The sequence below is a fragment of the Hippichthys cyanospilos genome, chromosome 7 (genome assembly GCF_059441005.1).
Source record: "Hippichthys cyanospilos isolate Australia breed blue-spotted pipefish chromosome 7, RoL_Hcya_1.0, whole genome shotgun sequence".
Taxonomy (NCBI): Eukaryota; Metazoa; Chordata; class Actinopteri; order Syngnathiformes; family Syngnathidae; genus Hippichthys; species Hippichthys cyanospilos.
Window position 1 is genome coordinate 23,162,861 of NC_142375.1, and position 18,673 is coordinate 23,181,533.

Genomic DNA, 18,673 nt, shown 5'->3' on the forward strand with positions numbered 1-18,673 from the left:
TAGCCAAGTATTGCTAACGCTGCTATTGTATTGAATCTGGACAGCGTTTGTGACAAATTATCACGCTTTTAGTGATGATTATTCCTAATGTTGTGTGTCTTGTGTGACTCGAATCGTGCACGTGGGGGTGTGTGTAGCGGTGAGGCTACATTAGCGGTTTTAAAGCTAAAACTTCCCCCATGAAGACACATGCTTCATACACTTCATGAATTTTTCACAGTGGCCACAGTTTGACCTACTCACTGATTATTTTCACTCCCATTATTTCCTATGGGGGGTTGACATAGCGCCCTTGCATGTGGTAGGAAGCCAAGATCATTTTTATTTACTTTTTGATATTACTTTTTTGCCACAAAGCCCAGCGCAATGAAAATTCCTCCACTACGCGCGCGAGCGTGATGTGGACATAAAAAGGCAATCATCGAAGGGAGTCAAAGTGTCATTATGCTAATAAGGGCTCATCTCATTAGTCTACGAGCTCGGCGTCATCATTTCCTGTGCGGCGAACGCCCCCGCCGCCATTTGTCATGGCGAGCGTTTGCGAGTAAAGTAGAAAGTATGCAGTGGGATTTAAAAAAAATGACAAAAGGGGGCGATGGAGGGTTACTTGAACGCAAAGTGCAATGTGAATCAGGCTCTCAGGCGACAATAGAGAACGGAGAATGCGCGTAGATACACACGCACAGTTGTAGCCGTTATGGTACTTGACGCTGGAGATGAAACTAATCCGCTAACAATACTCATTGTGTTGCGGCTGCACTGAAGTGATGACGTCATTTTGGATGGATTAAAGTGAAGTGAAAGGACAAAACTGGATAGGATTTGTACCGTTTTTTTGTTGTTGTTGTGCCGCTCGCAAAAACGTCAGTCATGTTGACAGTTTTTCTCGTTGCAATGCAAATTTCAATATTCAAGAAATCTTGAATGTTCGAAAATGTCGCTGTGACAATAAAAAAACGAGTTAAAAATTGCCTGTGGACATCTGTAACATTTTACAAACTCTGGTGATGAGAAAATTATTTGCATTTGTGAGATACCGGTTAAGAAGTTAAACAAACATTGAAAAAAAAAGTTGCCAAAATCAAAACAAAAATGTATTTCATACGAAAATAAAAACAGTTGAAACTGCATTTGACGTTTAGATATAGATACATAGATCGTTAGCTAAGCCAGTTCGCATGCTGTTAGTTAGTTAGCTAGCTAAGCTAGTTAGTCAATTTGTGTTTCAGCCTATCAATTAGCAAGTCTGTCTTTTTGAGGATTGATTGGTAGACACATTTGAGGTGTTTTTTTTCCTTTTTTTGTTTTAAATCAAGTCTATAGATAGCGTTAGCCAGCTAGCTTGTTAGCTGCTGACAAGTTAGCTAGCAGATAGATAGATAGATAGATAGATAGATAGATAGATAGATAGATAGATAGATAGATAGATAGATAGATAGATAGATAGATAGTCCACAATAAATATTTTGAGGTCATGTATTCCTTTCCCGCTAATGTCTTCCATTTGCTAACACGTTGGCCTATAAAAGAGTTTGCAACAGCAGATGACTGCACACACGCACACACACTTCCTGGGATTAAAGGGCCAGCGATGGGGGAGGGCAATCCTGTATGCTGAATGTTTTGTTTTTTTTTTCCTCCCTCCCGATATTTTTGCTTTGAGGATGACGGCCCGAGCCCGTGTTACATAACACGACATCAGCCCGGAGTGAGGCTGCGTGCGAGCGTGCGTGTCACTCTAAGCAGTGCAACGCACACAGCACACAGCAGCACTTTGCAGGACCGAGTTGCCTCGGAAAGATGCTAGCGGGCTACTGCCAGTCGCTTGAGTAGCACTAAGAGTTACTAGCGGACGACTAAGAGTTGCAAGTGGGCCACCAGACGTTGACTTTCGTTCCCGCGTTTAATTGCATACCTGTGAGGACCGTGACATCTGCGTGAAATGTTTGTAAAAATTTCCAAACATCTGCTTGTCTAGCGAAAAGCATTTACTCCTATTTGAAAAAAAAAAAAAAAAGCCCGAAGTTGTAATACATCCACCTGCGCTATTTTTAACTGGCCGTTTCACTGTGTTGTTTTTTTTTCCTCAGGTAACAAAAATGAAAATAATTTCCAATATTATCAATTCATTTTGGGTGCATTTGCAAAATAATGTAGCTAATTTCCCCAAGAAAGAGACTTTTGAATTCACAGGGTCAAAACCCGGGTCAAAATGACCCAAGAATATTATTGCTGTTTCTGAGAGGGGGAAAAAAGAAACGCAAAATTTGTTAGTTAGCAGGGTTACACACACAAAAAAGACATCACCTCGGGTCGAATCGACCCAAGATTTTATTTCTATTCAAGAACAAAAGAAAAAAAAAAAAACACAACACATAAGAACACATTTATTATTGCCTTTGTTTGTGAGTGGTTTTTGACACTTTTGAATAAATGCACACAGCTCCGGGTCATATTGACCCAGCGATATTATTACTCTTCTTGAGAAATTAACATAATTATTTGTTAAGACAAAATTTGGGATTTGGATTTTCCACGTTTCTGACGCGTCTGGGTGACAAAACATGCCTCGGGTCATATTGACCCAGCGATATTATTAACCCTTCTTGAGAAATTAACATAATTACTTGTTAAGACAAAATTTGGGATTTGGATTTTCCACGTTTCTGACGCGTCTGGGTGACAAAACATGCCTCGGGTCATATTGACCCAGCGATATTATTAACCCTTCTTGAGAAATTAACATAATTACTTGTTAAGACAAAATTTGGGATTTGGATTTTCCACGTTTCTGACGCGTCTGGGTGACAAAACATGCCTCGGGTCATATTGACCCAGCGATATTATTAACCCTTCTTGAGAAATTAACATAATTACTTGTTAAGACAAAATTTGGGATTTGGATTTTCCACGTTTCTGACGCGTCTGGGTGACAAAACATGCCTCGGGACAAAGTGACCCGGAGACATTATCGCAGTTCCTTCCGATCAAACATAACAGGAGTGTTAAAATGTTGTATTAAATGGTAACTTCTCCATATTTTTGAGACATCAGCATGAAAACAATGCCAATGAGCAAAGAGCGACACAGCAGTGTGAAATGCATCTTGTTTTATTTTGCATATTATGAACATTTCCTGATATCCATGCATACAGTATAATGAGATCACAGGATGGCCTGGTTACTAAAATATATAGTCCACATCATGAATGGGGATAATATTGAAAGGGTATAATAAGAGTAAGAATAGACAGCAATTCAGTAAGCGTTACACTGTCACAAATGAGCTTATTCTTCAATGTTTTGTCTCGGCGTGGCTTGGGTGGAACCTGATATATGTATATTCATATATTCATATATATACGTATTACTAATATAGCTACATCGAAAATAAATATGATGATACCATCGCGTAAACAAAAGTTGGACATATGTTGACTGGACTACAGCTACAAAGCAAAAAGTGCCCGATAAGAAGATCAATCACGAGAAGACGTTTCCTCTCGTTGCACCACCAGAAGCGGACCGTCGGAAGTTGTTATTGATCAATAGCAATTGCTAGCGCATTTCTAGAAACTGCTAGTGGACAACTTGATACTGGACCACTTGGAGTTGGTACAACACCAGAAATTCATGCAGACAACTTACGTACCTCTAGTAGTTGCTAGTAAGCCACCGCAAGTTTCTAGTGGACCACCAGGACCTTCTACAACGCCGAGAGGTCCTAGAAGAGCGGGAGCTAGCGAAGCGCTAGTGGCTGCGAGAGACACGCGAGCTGGCTTGTGGACCACCGGGAGCTGCTTCAACAACTAGAAGGTAGAAGCTAGTGAATACCTGGAGCTGCACCAACACCAGAGATTGCTAGCAGCCTTCTATGAGTTTCTTGCTAGTGGAGGTTCTAGCGGGCTGCCAATATTTGCTGGTGGTAATTTCTTGCTAACTTCAAGGATTTGATCTACGAGTCAGACGTTGCTGCAACAGACTTCTAGAAGCTGTTGGCAGACTACCAGAAGTTACTCTAGATAGAAGCCGCAAGCTATTGCTAGCAGACTACTAGCAGACCAATAAGAGCTGCTAGCAGACTACCAGAATGTGCTAGTGACCAATTTCACGTTAGCAAACCACCAAATATTTTAATTAGGAGTCGTTAGTAGACCACTACAAACTTCTAGTCGACTACCGCCCACCACTCGGCTCCAAAGCTAACCACCAGAACTTACTAACTGACTTCTAGAAGTTGCTAACAGGCCACCAACTGTTTCTGGCGGATTACAAGCAGACCAACAGGAGCTGCTAGCAGACTACTACAAGTTGCTAGTGGACCACTCGAAGTTTCTAGCTGGCTTCTAGGATTTGACCTATGACTCAGGTGTTGCTGCAGCAAAAGACTCCAACAAACACTAGAAACTGTTAGCATTTTGCCAAAGGTTTCTAGCTGACGTCTAGAAGTTGTGAGCAAGGCACCAGCTGTAGCTGACAAAGAGCTAGCAGACCAAAAAGAACTTCTAGCATATTACCAGGGGTGGCTAGTGAACCACTAGAACGTCTAGATGTCTTCTAGGATTTGATCTATGACGCAGGTGTTGCTACACCAGCCGTTTTTAGCATAATACTGTAAGATGTTAGCAGACTACCAGAAGTTACTTGCTGACTTCTAGAAGTTGCTGGAAGACTACTAGCAGACCAATAAAAACTGCTAGCATGCTACCAGGGTTTGCTAGTCGACCACTATAAGTTTCTCGGACTTCTAAGATTTTGATCTATAACCCTTGCTACAGCAGACTAGCTAGAAGCAGACTACCAGTTCTAATGAACCAATAGAAGTTACTCTCGGATCACCTGGAGCTTTTACATTACCGGGAGTTGTTTGTGAACCGCTGAAAGTTTTTAGTTGACACCCGGCTCCAAAGTGGACCACCAGAAGTTAATAGCTGAATTCTAGAAGTCACTTCCAAACCCTGGATGTTGCGTGCAAACTACTAGACGTTATTAGCTGTCTTCCAAAAGTTGCTAACAGGCCAGCACCTTGTGCTGGCGGACTACCAGCAGACCAATAGTGGACAACCAGTAGTTACTGGTGAACAACTAGGAGTCGGTAGTGGATCGGGAGCTTCAACGTGACCAGGAATTGCTAGTAGACTACTAAAAGCTTGTAGTTGACTATCATCCAGCTCCAAAGTGGACCGCAAGAAGTTACTAGTCGAGTCGCTCTTAGAACGTGGGTGTTGCTAGCAGATTACTAGAAGTACGGGTTCGGCAGTCTCCAAAGCAAAGTGTCTGATAATAATAATAATAATAATAATAATAATAATAATAATAATAATAAGATAAAATATGCACCTATGTTGCACTGATTGTGGAGGTCAGATTAGCACCGTGTCGCAGTTACTTGAGGCTTTTCTATTATTTCGTATTTGGTAGTTTTTTTTTACCGTTCTCACGTCCCCATGGTCTTTTCACCCCACCTTCAAACCGAGTCCACCTTGACGCGGTTATTGTTCGTCGTGAGCGGCGAGGGCTTGCTCTTGGGCCTGTCGGCGGCGCCGGCCTGGTCGTTGGAGCTGTCCTGGAAGAAGAGTCTGGCGGTGCAGAGCGACACCACGATGCGCTTGTACTCACGCCGGAAGTTCTGGTTGAGCACGCCGTAGACGATGGCGTTAAGGCAGCTGTTGAAGTAGGCCATGAAGTAGCTGGCCACAAACAGCCACTCGGGCACCAGGGGCAGCGCCACCTCGGGCCGGATGGCCACCGCCAGGCCGATGAGGTTGAGGGGCGCCCAGCAGACGGCGAAGAGCACGAAGACCACGAACATGGTGACGAAGTTCCGCACGTCGTGAGGCGTCAGCTTGGGCCGGTTGTCGGGTTTGACCCGCCGCCGCACCTGGATCACCAGGATCCAGATGCGCAGGTAGCAATAGGTGACGATCATGATGGGAAGGATGAAGTGGAAGAAGACCACGGCGATGGTGTACGCCGAGCTGGCCGACTGCTCGAAGGTGCAGGAGTAGACGCGCGGGTCATAGCGGAGCGAGCCCACGAACAGGTTGGGCACGATGGCCACCACCGTCAGGGCCCAGATGAGCAGCACGTAGCACAGCGAGTTCTTGTCGCTGTACAGCTTGTCGTACTTGAGGCTGTGGCAGATGTAGCAGTAGCGGTTGAGGGCGATGCCGGTGATGTTGAAGATGGAGCCGATGACGCTGACGCCCGTCAGGAAGCCGCTGATCTGGCAGTGCGCGTAGCCCAGGTTCCAGCCGTTGTGGAAGATGGAGGCCAGCACCAGCGGGTACGGGTAGATGGCCACCACCAGGTCGGCCACCGCCAGGCTCACCACGAAGATGTTGCCTGTGCCGCAAAGCGCCAAAGAAGACCTTGAGTTCATGGTCCTTTTTATTTCAACTCTCCTATTGGGGCGAATTCCCTTCAACTACAGCAGTATTCCTCCACTAATATACGTATATATGTTATGCTTTGTTTTAAATATATTTTTGAAAAGCAAAAAAAACAAAGACAAAAGTAAAGGTAAGGATGATAATAATAGATATTGTTGGTCCCGTATATCAGTGGTTCTCAAAGTGGGGTCCGTGGCCTGACTGCAGGGGGTCCGTGAAATAAGAATAATTTGCGTACAGAACAAAGACTAAACCGAAACTGTGATTTAAAAAAAAAAATGCTTTTTTCTCTATATACAACAAACAAAAAAACGCCCTGAAAATGGAAAATTTCCCGTTCTATTGACCCGTAAATGACATCTCCGACCGTCCATTCACACGTACCCGCAATTTCAACATGTCTGTCTCTTCTCATAAACGCGTGTTAAAATCAACAGTCGCGCATAACGCGTATGTGGCGTCGGTCACGTGATGAAGAAGTGCGGCCGCTGACGCTTTGACAGCGTCGGCGCCGCCAGCGACTTACACTGACTGTCCGTCCGTCTATCGGCGAGCCCGCAGCTAATCTGCGGTGACACGCTAATAGCTGAGATCTCTATCTGCTTCACCGCCGCTCTTCTCTGGGGCGGGCCCGGCGCCCGAGCGCTACGCTAGCTTGTTGCAGGCCTTGACCTTGGCGAGGATGCCGGCGCCTAGCCCTTTTAGCTGATGGATTAGCTTCCGATTCCATCGCTTTTTCCGTTCTCGCCATTTAGTGACGGTTCATTTACCTTTACCTTAAAGAATACTTATATATATATATATATATATACATATATATGTATATATATATATATACATATATATATACATACATATATATATATATATATATATATATATATATATATATATATATATATATATATATGTGACCCTTATTCACATGTAGAAGATCTAAATTAGAATTTTCTTTTTCTTTTTTTGCTTCGTCAAGCAGAATGTGAAAGAACTGTGGGCAGCGATGCGGTGGCCTTTCAAAACAGTTTTTTTTTCTCTCCCTGGGATTTACTGAGTCATACAAAGGCTGCTGTCACTTTCAGGGTATTCCCGGCAGATGAGCCGACGGTCCCCGACACGGTTCCGCCGACTCTGGGAAAGGAGCCGGGCCAATGAGCAAAACCTGCGACTCGAGTTTCCCGGGAAATTTCCGTCAGGTTTTCAATCAAGCTAACGACATGAGCGTCTTCGCCAGTCTTGTTTCTAATGACTCAGGTCCATCAATTCGCCATTGGCAGCCAGAAGCGTTGACGGAGATCCAAACTTCAGAGACACTCAGAGGACACCGGACGCTCCCTGACCTCTGCTGGCAAAAATGGCTGCCAGTCCAAGGGATGCACGAAAATGAACTCAAGAATTTTCCAATGTTCTGTGACCTTCTAGTCAAGGTCGCCAATAATGTCAATGGTGCAGGAAATATGGAAGACATCACGATCCCCAGGTTTGAAAACCACCTGGTGTTCCAGTTCCCAAAGTTCCTTAGATACTACAAGGACACGGTATGTATCCACCTAAAGTTCACAGCAAATAATGTTGTGCTACAACTCGGTTTTGGAACTCTCAGGATAGTCAACTCAACGATCCTCAGAAACTTGTCAAAAAGGTTTTTGGCCATTTCCTGATCCGCCCAAATCCCAGCTCAGGCACACCCCAAGGACGCCGAAAAGGATTGTAAAATATTAGAGAAACTTTCTAAAGCTTTCCTCTATATCTGGATAACCTTCATTTAATAGCTTTAAAAAACAGAACAAATCCATCTTTAGCTACGTCATGATGCCTAATATCCCAGTTTATACTTCCTGATTACAAAAGCTCAATACGTTCTTGTTCCAGGTCACCAATGAAAAATATTTCGAATGGAACAATCCTTAAATATATTATTTCAAAGTGCATCGACTCTTTGCTGATTTGTGTACTTCCAAAGTCACAGAAGTACCTAGTTGGTATGGTTGGAAAACTCATATGAAGACTAAGGAGAGGAAAGTTGACCAAGTCAGGTAGGTCAAATTTAAAAATAGGTTGACTGAAAACATGTTTGTGCCACTGTTTTCTTCTCGGGCCTTTCAGACACACGCAGTGTTGCAAAGGTCACCGCAAAGACAGAACTCCTCATCTAAAAAAACAAACATAATATTACAAGTTTGCGATCATTTCCAATGAAGAAAGTGACAAATATAAAGTATTGCAAAGGGAACCTGGCATATCACAAGAGGACTTGGACACCGTTGCCTCACCTAAACAAAAAACACCCATATACAAAGACCATATTGACATACCCCATTTGTTGTCTGGTGCACCACCTAGTGGCCAAATGGCTGATGTCATTTGTGTGCTAAAAACACTTACTGATTTAGTTCTACTTCCAATGCTCTCCCTTGGATGTGAAATGATGGATCGGACAAAATACCGCACAAGGGTTACTTTAGACCATTTTGGGTCATTTTCTTCCACATCATTTGGTATTTTAGGCAAGCGATGGCACAATCCTGAAGTGTGAAAACAAAGTGGTCCTGCCATGTTGGTGAAATTTCAGCTCCCCGGTGTCTTCTTTCAATGCTTTCCCTTAGATATGAAAAGCCATTTATGCAAATATCAAAGGATTGGACAAAATACTGCGAAAGAGTTAAACTGTAATTGCTAGCACTAATGCTAATCGCAAATGCTAACTGTTTATCACAGACCAAATTCGTTGACGTCTAATAATTCATATACGTCAAAGATAACCGATTTTAAAAAGATCCGAAAGTGAAAAAGGTGCTTTCGAGAGCGGAGAGCTTCCGTGTCCGCTTTCCGGTCGTCCTAAATCCCTGTTTGAAGGACGCGGCGACTACTGTGGGAACGCTAACACCTCCGGAATCGGAGCTCTATTTACTTGCCGGGCGTGCGGTGTTTTATTTACCTTGGTCAGCTGCTCTGTGGCCCCGCTCTCATTATGACCTCCCCCAAGGAGAGCGGCGCCGGCCAAGATCCTAATTGGACATTAGCTAGGAACTAAACGTAAGCCAAAACACCGTCCGCGTTTAATCCCGGCCCCTTTTATTTGATTAACGCCGGCCCGGCCCGGCCCGGCCCAGCCCGGCCCGGCCCAGCCCAGCCCGGCCCGGCCGCCGCTTCACCCTTGGCCGAGTTGAGAAAGCGCATGAGACGGCCACCTTGGCGCGGCTCCGCGGGGATGTTGTTTCGAACGCCGCTGAGCTGTCTCCTTCCGCTGGACTGAGCCGCATCATAACATCGTTAGGCGCTGGGATGTCGTGCTGTTTTTCCGCCGCCGTGACTCCCGGCGCCCCATTTCAACCTTTGGCTGCTCACTTCTGCTTTGGATGGATTTATTTGTGCCGTGCCTTGTGTATATATGAATATATATATATATATATATATATATATATATATATATATATGAATATATATATATATATATATGAATATATATGAATATATATATATATATATATATATATATATATATATATATATATATATATATATATATATATATATGAATATATATATATATATATATATGAATATATATGAATATATATATATATATATATATATATGAATATATATATATGAATATATATATATATATATATATATATATATATATATATATATATATATATATATATGCAGGGTTTCTCTGTTAACTAGAACTGCTAAAATTATCCGATTAATCGCCAACTCAATGATTATGGAACTAAGTGACAACTATTTGAATAAGTTTGATAATAGAGCTGCTTGGTAAGTGATTTGACACAGCAAACTGGCTGCGGTGGATTTTTGGAGGCAAATGACGATTTTCGGCAGAAGAAAAAAATACTAACTACCGATTAATCGGCCGATAAAATATTTATAATGGATCGTGTCTCTGTGAATAGTATATCATTTTAATTAAAATGATACTGATTGTGGCAGTCTTATTCAAAAGTACTGGCAGTATCGGTAAATGATCTCGATGAATGGCACTGTAGATTATTTTTAAAAAATGATAACCTATAGGGTAATGGTTTTTTTTTTTAAAAAACAATTAAATAGTGACAGCCTTTATCAAAAATACGAACGGTATCGGTACACGGTCTCGGCGAATACTCTCAGAGTGACTACTGGTTCTAAAAAAAAGCGATATGGAACATCTTTCATTGACGCGATCGGTTTCCGTCTTCTGGTTTCGCACGGGTCAAATTTTCATGGTCCCGATCAAATATCGTTGACGTCGGCACGTTTGAACGAGATCCCGCGAGATTCCCCGCAAATACGGCCCGGCTCCATCCTCCGACTTGCGCATCCACGGCAACAGAGGAACTTTTATTAGAACTCCAGAAATCCCATTCATACGGTACCCTCCCGTGTGCTTACGATTGGATTTGAGGGATATTGTCTTTTCGTGAATGGGGCCAGGTTTCATCTCCTCGCCCGCATCCCTTATCAAATCTATTTCCAGAAGCCACAAACCACACGCGGCGGAACGTAAAGCGCGTTAATAATAAAACACAGAAGAGCGGCTGGCCGCATCTGTTGGCGGCGGGTTCGGGAGAAGGATACGGATTCGGGTAAAAGCCGTAACCTTCCACGTGACGCCTGACCTAAAAGGCCTCCGGGAGTGGGAAGTACCAATTTGCAGCGGCGCGGGGGGGAATTGGACACGGTCGGGGAGGGAGGACTGTCGTACACTTTTTCCATCGTGCGGCGGTGCCTTGTGATTTGAGTGACGTGTCTCTCTCGTGTTTTTCGTGACTTGAAACGGCTCCGTTTACCCAACGCCTTTATAAAACGCCGTCTCTTTGCTGCGGGAAAGTCGACTTTATTAACCCCTGCGTGTCTGGGGATTTTTCACCAGCCTGGTGTTAACATGGCCCAAATTGGGTCGTAACTTTGTCAAATAGAAATATATATTTACTTTCAGCCTCTCAAAATGTTCAGTGACATCAGGCCTAACCACACATATATGCTTTATTTGTTTTTTTAGGGGGGGGAAGCGGATGGTACTATAAATGACCTTAAATGGATTTAGACCATTTTTCATGAAAAAACAAATGATAAATTTTCAAAACTTGCAAATAAATGACCATCAGTATGTTTTAAATATAATCGTAGGTAGCTTGTTATAGTAGTAAATGCAGCGCCTCCTGTCGGTCTAAATCTTGCACAGTGTCCCTTTAACCCGGTGTTTATCAACTATATTTTGCCAGGCCCCCCCTAGAAAAGAAAAACATTTTCGCGCCCCCCCTCAGTCGACGCACTGAATATAAATAAGATTATTATTGATGAAAATGGTTTAAACCTACACATGTATCGTTTTTAACAGAAAAACGCAATATTAATCAACTTTCAACAACTGTTATTTATTATTTTTTCCCCCGTTTATACGGGTAATAGCTTAGTCTAAAACGGAAAAAAAAGAAGCAAGTGCACCAAAATGCCTGAAACTAAAAGAAAATGATGAAAATGATTACTTATTCCAATTACATTCCACATGACAAAAACAAAGCCTTTTTCCTGGGATCACCCCCCAGGGGGGCCCGCCCCCCCCCCCCCCCCCCCCCCCCCCCCCCCAGGGGGGCCCGCCCCACTATTTGAGAAGCACTGCTTTAACCCTTGTGTAGTATTTCGGCCAATCCTTTGAAGATGACGCATTGAAGACACTAGGGAGCTGAAATTTCATGCTGACACGACCAACTTATCCCCCTTTGCTAAAATCCCGTTTTTTGTCCAAAACAACGGACGCAATCCTGCACAGGGGTAAATTTCTCAACGCGCGTTTACTTTTGAGCGCGTCAGCGACTTGGCGCAACTTCCTGTTCTCTAACACGGAAGGAGAAAAACGCGCAAGTCGCGTTAGCGCCCCGAAGATCTTAAAGTAAATCAGAGAGGGAGCAGGTTGCGGTTCCGTACGAGGCCAAGAGCCGCCGCGGGTGCTGGCGTCAGCAAAACAAGGCAGCCCTGGCATATTAGCGACAGTTTGACAGAGCCGCAAGTCAGCAGAAAGCGGCGGCGAGCTTCAGACGGGGGGAACGCCGCCTCGCTATTGTCCTACTTAAGCGAAGAGGACAAAAGGATGCCTGACGGACTTGGCGGCCGCCGCGGTGGAAGCAGCTGGAGCGACTGCGCGACGTTCGCCCCGGCCTCGGGGGGGAGGGGGGACCGGGGGGGTCCGTACGGCGTCCCGCTCGCCGTGACCTTACGCTCGGTGAGACCGCAAACAAAACCGCGGTGGGCGGACGGAGGAAGGCCGTGCCCCCACGCTTATCCAGGCTGCTCCGGGGCTGAGCGGTCAACTTTTCTTCAACTCAATATTTGATAAAACCCTCTTCCTGGGTCATTTTTTTTAATAAACGCAAGCGATAGATTCATGTTCATTTGCCCTTATAAGTTATTAACACTCATATATATGTATAGAGAGAGAGAGAGAGAGAGAGAGGGAGAGAGAGATGTACACAGTATGCACATGTACAACAATATTTTTTGGACAAAAATTATATATATGACTAGAAATATATTAGTATATATAATATATTGCACTGTATATAAGTACAGTATAATTTGCATATAAATAGGTTTTAGCAGTAATCCGTAAAAATATTTGTATATATATATATATATATATGTATATAAATATATTTATAGTTTTTATAGTTTTATATGTATATTTTGGATTTTTCTTTTTAAGTTTAAGCATAAAATTTTATCAAGAACAAAATGAACAAATGTGAGTCATTGTTACAAAAAAAACTTCACACGCAAACATCCAGGTTATGAATATAACGACTTAATTTTTATTATAATAATAATGAATAATAATTGGTATTTTGGGGGCAATAATACTATAATAATATTAATTAACAAATTGAGAGTTACACCTGTAATTTCATCACCGCCGTGCTTTTTTCTTCTTAAATAACACACTACAAAAAAATGTTAGTGTTTCTTAAAGGAATGGACTGCTGGAATTTTCACTTCCTTCATTTGGGTAAGCTTGACTTAGGACACCAATGGTTTGAGTTCCAAATGTGTTTAGAGAACAAATTAAGCTCATAAGTCAAGTCACTGTAATTTCTTTTTTTTTTTTTCTTCCAACCCATTTGGCAGGCGCTTGGCGATACACTCAAAGCGCGGAATCAGATTGACAACATGACATGGGACAAGTTTGTCCGGGGGGCTTCATCCGCGAGACGTGACCGGACCTGTCAGGCCGCGTCAGACCACCAGCTGCGGGGGTCCGGCTGAAATCCGCCGTGACACCACCCGTGGTGGTTTTGTCATCGCGGCCGCCTCGCCGGGGAAAGCAAGCGTGTCAAGCAGGTACTTGGACATCAGACGTTTGTTGTCGAAGCTACCGTTGATGTCAACCACTTTTTTTTTTTTTAATTGCGACGCTCAATAACCAACAGGAATTTCTGTCGAACGCAGAGGTCCCGAACCGGTACCGGTCCACGGATCAACTGGTACCGAGCCGCATGGGCCGCGCTGGAAATAACGATGTTTGGAACTGGTTTAGTTGACCCTTAGACAGTTCATTCATTTGTGTTTTCTTTGGCTCGTTCTTTGTTTTTGGCGCCACCTCTGGCCGATGTTGATACTACATTTTGTAGCGAGGAAAAACGCTGCCGCTTCAGTTAGGAGCAGTCAATGTCTGTGTCAACCGACGTTCCCCATCGCTAGCTCGTCCCATTACGGTACATTTTTTAAAGTAAGAATACCCCCGATATGGAAATGCGCATCTGTGCGTCAAAACTCGGATTATGTAGCTGACAGATGAATCTTCCTTGAATGGTGTTGAATTACAAAAAATAAAATTAAAAAATCACATTTTTAAGCTACCGTTTATAGGACGCACCCGTACTTTTGGCCTTCAGTTTTGGAAAATAAAGTCTTTCAGTATATTTGGGGAATTACGGTAACAAGAACAATCTGGTCGGAGAGTCTGCAAAAGCCTGGACCTGCGGCAAGAACCGTATGTGTTCCACGCGCCACATAAAGGTCTCCTATTCTTTATGTCCATTCTATGTCTGTAAAGGAGCAAGCGGAAATCTTTCTGACAAGGAAAGACAATCGCAAACAAGATCCGGTGTAGCTCCAAGATGGAAACCTGAGAGCAATCTCCCGGTTTTTCCATATCCTGAAGCTACAATACTTTGAGTCTTCCAATTCCTTTTCCGTTTGGCTTCCGTCCAATCAGCTCCAAGCCTGTCCTCGTGTCCCGCCACCTGATACTCATCTACTGTGCCAACTTGTGTTTTGTTTTGAGTGGCTCAAACACTACGAAAGGATTAGGAACATATCAAGAAGATGATACATTTCCCCGTTTATACGTGCCGTAGTACGGCTACGCGATCGGCGACCTGCAAAATTGTTGCCGTCTCCTTTTGATTCTTGCTTTTTTCAAACTTTTGCCACTTTATGATAGACAAGGGTATCTAAAAGTCAAAGATACCTCAAGTAAAGTTTTGGATCGGAACAGCCTTTATAACGTCAGATCAGCATTTCAATCGGATTCGAGGCCTTTAATTTACGAAGGTTTGCTTTCTTTTCTTTAACCCATTCAGAAGTTGACTTTCTGGAGTGTTTTGGAAAGATTGCCCAGCTGCAGAACCTCAGCTTGAGGTCAAAAAACAATTATTTTCAGATCAACAAAGTGAGTCGTCCAGGTCGTGAAGTAACAAAGCAGCCCAAGGGCATATCACAACCACCTTTGATTCCAGATTTTAATTTCCAAGATTCAAAAGTATCCATGTTTAATGGAGGGGTTCTCCTTCAAGCCTGTAACTCTTGTACCCCTTTAAGCACTTTGCCCAAGTGTTCTTCAGCTTGAAGTCAAAAACCGATCGTTGTTTACAGGTGAACAGAGTCGTCCAGGTGGTGAAGTTGCAAAGCGGCCCAAGGCCAAACCGCAACCACCTTCGATTCCAGATTCTAATTTCCAAGATTCAAATGTGTGGATGTTTTATGGGGGGAGGGGGTTATTCTTCTCCTGTGTAACTTCTGCACCCCTTAATGCACTTTGCCCAAGAGTTCATCTTGAGGTCAAAAATGTGATCGTTGCTTTCAGATAAACAGTCGTCCAGGTCGTGAAGTTGCAAAGCCGCCCAAGAGCATACACGCAAACACACTTTCGATTCCAGATCCTAAATTCCAAGATTAAAATGCATTGATATTTTATGGAGGGGGGTTTCCTTCTACCCTGTAACTCCTGTACCCGACGCACTTTTCCCGAGGACCGATCCTCGGGCCTCGCTAGGGTTTTGAGGCTCTGGGGTCGGATTTATGTTTTCCTTCTCGCTTTTTTCAGTTGGCGGGTTTGATTGAAAATTTGGAACCGACTCCACTACGGTTAGGGTTAGGGATCGCTGGCGAGCACTTATCCACGTTATTGAAGTAGGATTTTTTGGTGGTGTTTAGGATCGTTTAGGGCGGGGCGAGGTTAGGATTAGAGTTCGGTTTTTAGACATGGTATAGGGAGCAGAACTGTGGACATATTAGAGTCATCGGCTCAACTCTGGCACTGAAACCGGATCGCCGTTTTGTACTTTTACTGAATGGAAGCTTCTATTCTTGGCCAAGAATTGGATTTTTATCCATGTAATCGCGGGGATTTGGTCGTGACAGTCACAGTCCATTTCACGCGGGAAAAAAAAAATCTCACGCGTTCAGTGCATCCAGACAGAACGTGCTACGTTGTCGGCACTCGGAATCAAGGAAAATCACCTCAATCTTCGCTCGCCGCCGACGCGAAGCCGAGATTTCCTCTCACACGCGCACGGGAAAACATCTCAAGCCGATTTGCGGCGTGTTTTGACAGCGCCTCCGTTTGAAAAGGCGGCGGCAGGTAAACGGAACGGGGAGCCTCCCGCCTCAGAGACCTTTTTGAAGGCGAGCCTGGGGCGACGGGACCCGCGACACCTCCGACCTGTCAGCCCGGGCCGGCTCCGCTCACTGTATCCCCGCGGCATTCGCCTGATAACTTATGGATACGCAAAGCCGGAGCGCGGCAAACCCAGTTCAAGCTCGACGTTTTGAAATGGAGAAAACACATGCCGGGTCACACCGCGGCGACGTTTAATAACCAGGCGCATCGAGATGCCGCCGTTTCTTTTTTGTGGCGGGCGGAAGATCTCTGTTTTCAGGGTGTCTTGACAGATGAGTTTCATTGCGTCTGCGACGCTCGTAACTCAAAATATTTGCGTCTTAAATGGTAGCGGCTGAGCTGTGTCCCGAGTTTGGTCATGTGACGTTCTGCAAGTTGAGCTGTGATCGGTTGTTAGCTGAGCGACCGGGATGTCATTGTCAGAGGAGGCAAAATGGCCGCCTACTGATGAATTTGCCGCAAACGCAACACTTGTCAGAAAATGGTTTAGAAGGAAAATATTTCATTGGAGAGGTGTCCCGATCTGGTATTGATATTTGCTATTAGATATTAGCATCTATGATATTAGTATTTTTACAGTAAAATACTAGCAACTCGGTTGCCAGAAATGTACCAATAAATTACGGTAACACATTTTCTACATTTACGGTGAAAAATTAGCAAGCAATACATTACGGTAACACATTTTATACATTTACGGTAAAAAATTGTATTGATACTGTTGATTTTACAATTACAATTTTACAATTTTACAATTAATTACATGTACTGTGTAAAATCAACAAGATTTGTAAAAAAAAAAATGCTGTTTTTTACAGTAAAATACCAGTAATTTGGTTGCCAGAAATTTACCAATAAATTACGGTAACACATTTTCTACATTTACTGTAAAAAATTGTATGGATACTGTTGACTTTACAACTACAAAACATATCGTTTAAAATGAACAGGATTTGTAAAACCAATTTACTGTTATTTTGGTAAACTCGGTTGCCAGAAACGTACCATTAAATTATGTTAACACATTTTCTACATTTATTGTAAAAAATGGTATCGATACTATTGATTTTACAATTACAAAACATACAGTGTAAAATCAACAGGATCAATACATTAATTCCCGTAAATGTAGAAAATATTTTCCCGTAAATTATTTAATTTAATGGGTACTTTTCCGGCAACCAAGTGGCCGCTATTTTACAGTAAAAACAGCATTTTTTTTTTTATAGTGCGCCACACCCTGAAGCAGTAACTAATAGCACAGCGCCCCCTTCCACAAAAAAAAATCCGCACTGTGTTTCAAAAGCGTAATCACGTTTTAACCGCATGTTTTTCCTCAGTTCAATAACACCAACGAGAGCTGCTAAGCACAAAAGAAAAAAAAAAAACCCTGCCGCACACAAAATTGCCAAACACGATGAAGCGGGATATGAATTGGTTTTCGGGCCCGCCGGTGAGATGAGGAGAGCAGAATAAGGCATCGCTCCGCACAATGCTCAAAAATTATCTGCTGAAAACAGACTTTCGTCCTCAGCCGCCGCCCGGCCCCTCGGAAAATATTTCGGCTCTTTTTGCGAAGCGCCTCGCGATTTGACGGCCGGGTCGGAGTCGGCCTGTCTTTGTACCGCTTGACCCGGTTAGGAGGGCACCGGACCACCGACCATTAGATTTGTCTTTTCAAAAGAATATCTGACAACTAAGTAGTCCCATAAGCTAACGCTAATCGCGATTGCTAACAAGTTAGCATAGGAAAGTTCCTTGATAAGAATGGTACCATGGAAAAAAGGCAAAAATCGGTAGTTGCCTATCCTTAACCCGACAAATTCCGTTTTAAACGACAACGTAGGATTAAAACTAAAGTGACTGACGCAGAAAATCGCGCAGAGTCGGCGTATTTTTCTTTCATAACAATAACAAGTTCCAATACCCCCGATACTTTTAAACATACCTCGAAAGAACTGAAATTGTTTTAAAAAAAGGCCTAATTCCAAAATCGCGTTTTTATTCCCTCAAAATTTCATTTGCTAAAGCTCATCACATTAAATAAGGCTAATTGTGGTTGCTAACATTGGCGCGTAAGAAAATCATTTGATCGTTTGATAGAATAATTGATTTGACGGCAAACGCCGGACACCGATACCGGACATCGATACTCGCGTAAAAACGAGCTTTCAAAATCACTTGTCAGTTTTTGCACATTTTCAGCAACCATCTTCAAGGATGAATCATGTTTTAAAAGCAAACGAGCCATCTTAAGCAGTAAAGAAAGTGAATAGAGTGAAAAAAAACTTTATCAAGTGTCTGTTAAGAAGTCTTTGTGGCTTTTCCGAAATTTTGCATGCCTTCATTTGCAAAATCAAAACGTTATATGAAATTA

General features: G+C 43.2%; 1 protein-coding gene across 1 annotated transcript in view; it reads right to left on the minus strand.

Moving 5' to 3' along the window:
* Nucleotides 1–3,095: 3,095 nt before the first annotated feature.
* mtnr1aa (melatonin receptor 1A a) overlaps nucleotides 3,096–18,673 on the minus strand; it is a 37,302-nt gene continuing 21,724 nt past the window's right edge. Inside the window, exon 2 of the mRNA XM_088419262.1 lies at nucleotides 3,096–6,345. Within this exon, the coding sequence (XP_088275388.1) occupies nucleotides 5,468–6,345 (878 nt within the window). The 3' untranslated portion in view covers nucleotides 3,096–5,467. The remainder of the gene's footprint in view (nucleotides 6,346–18,673) is intronic.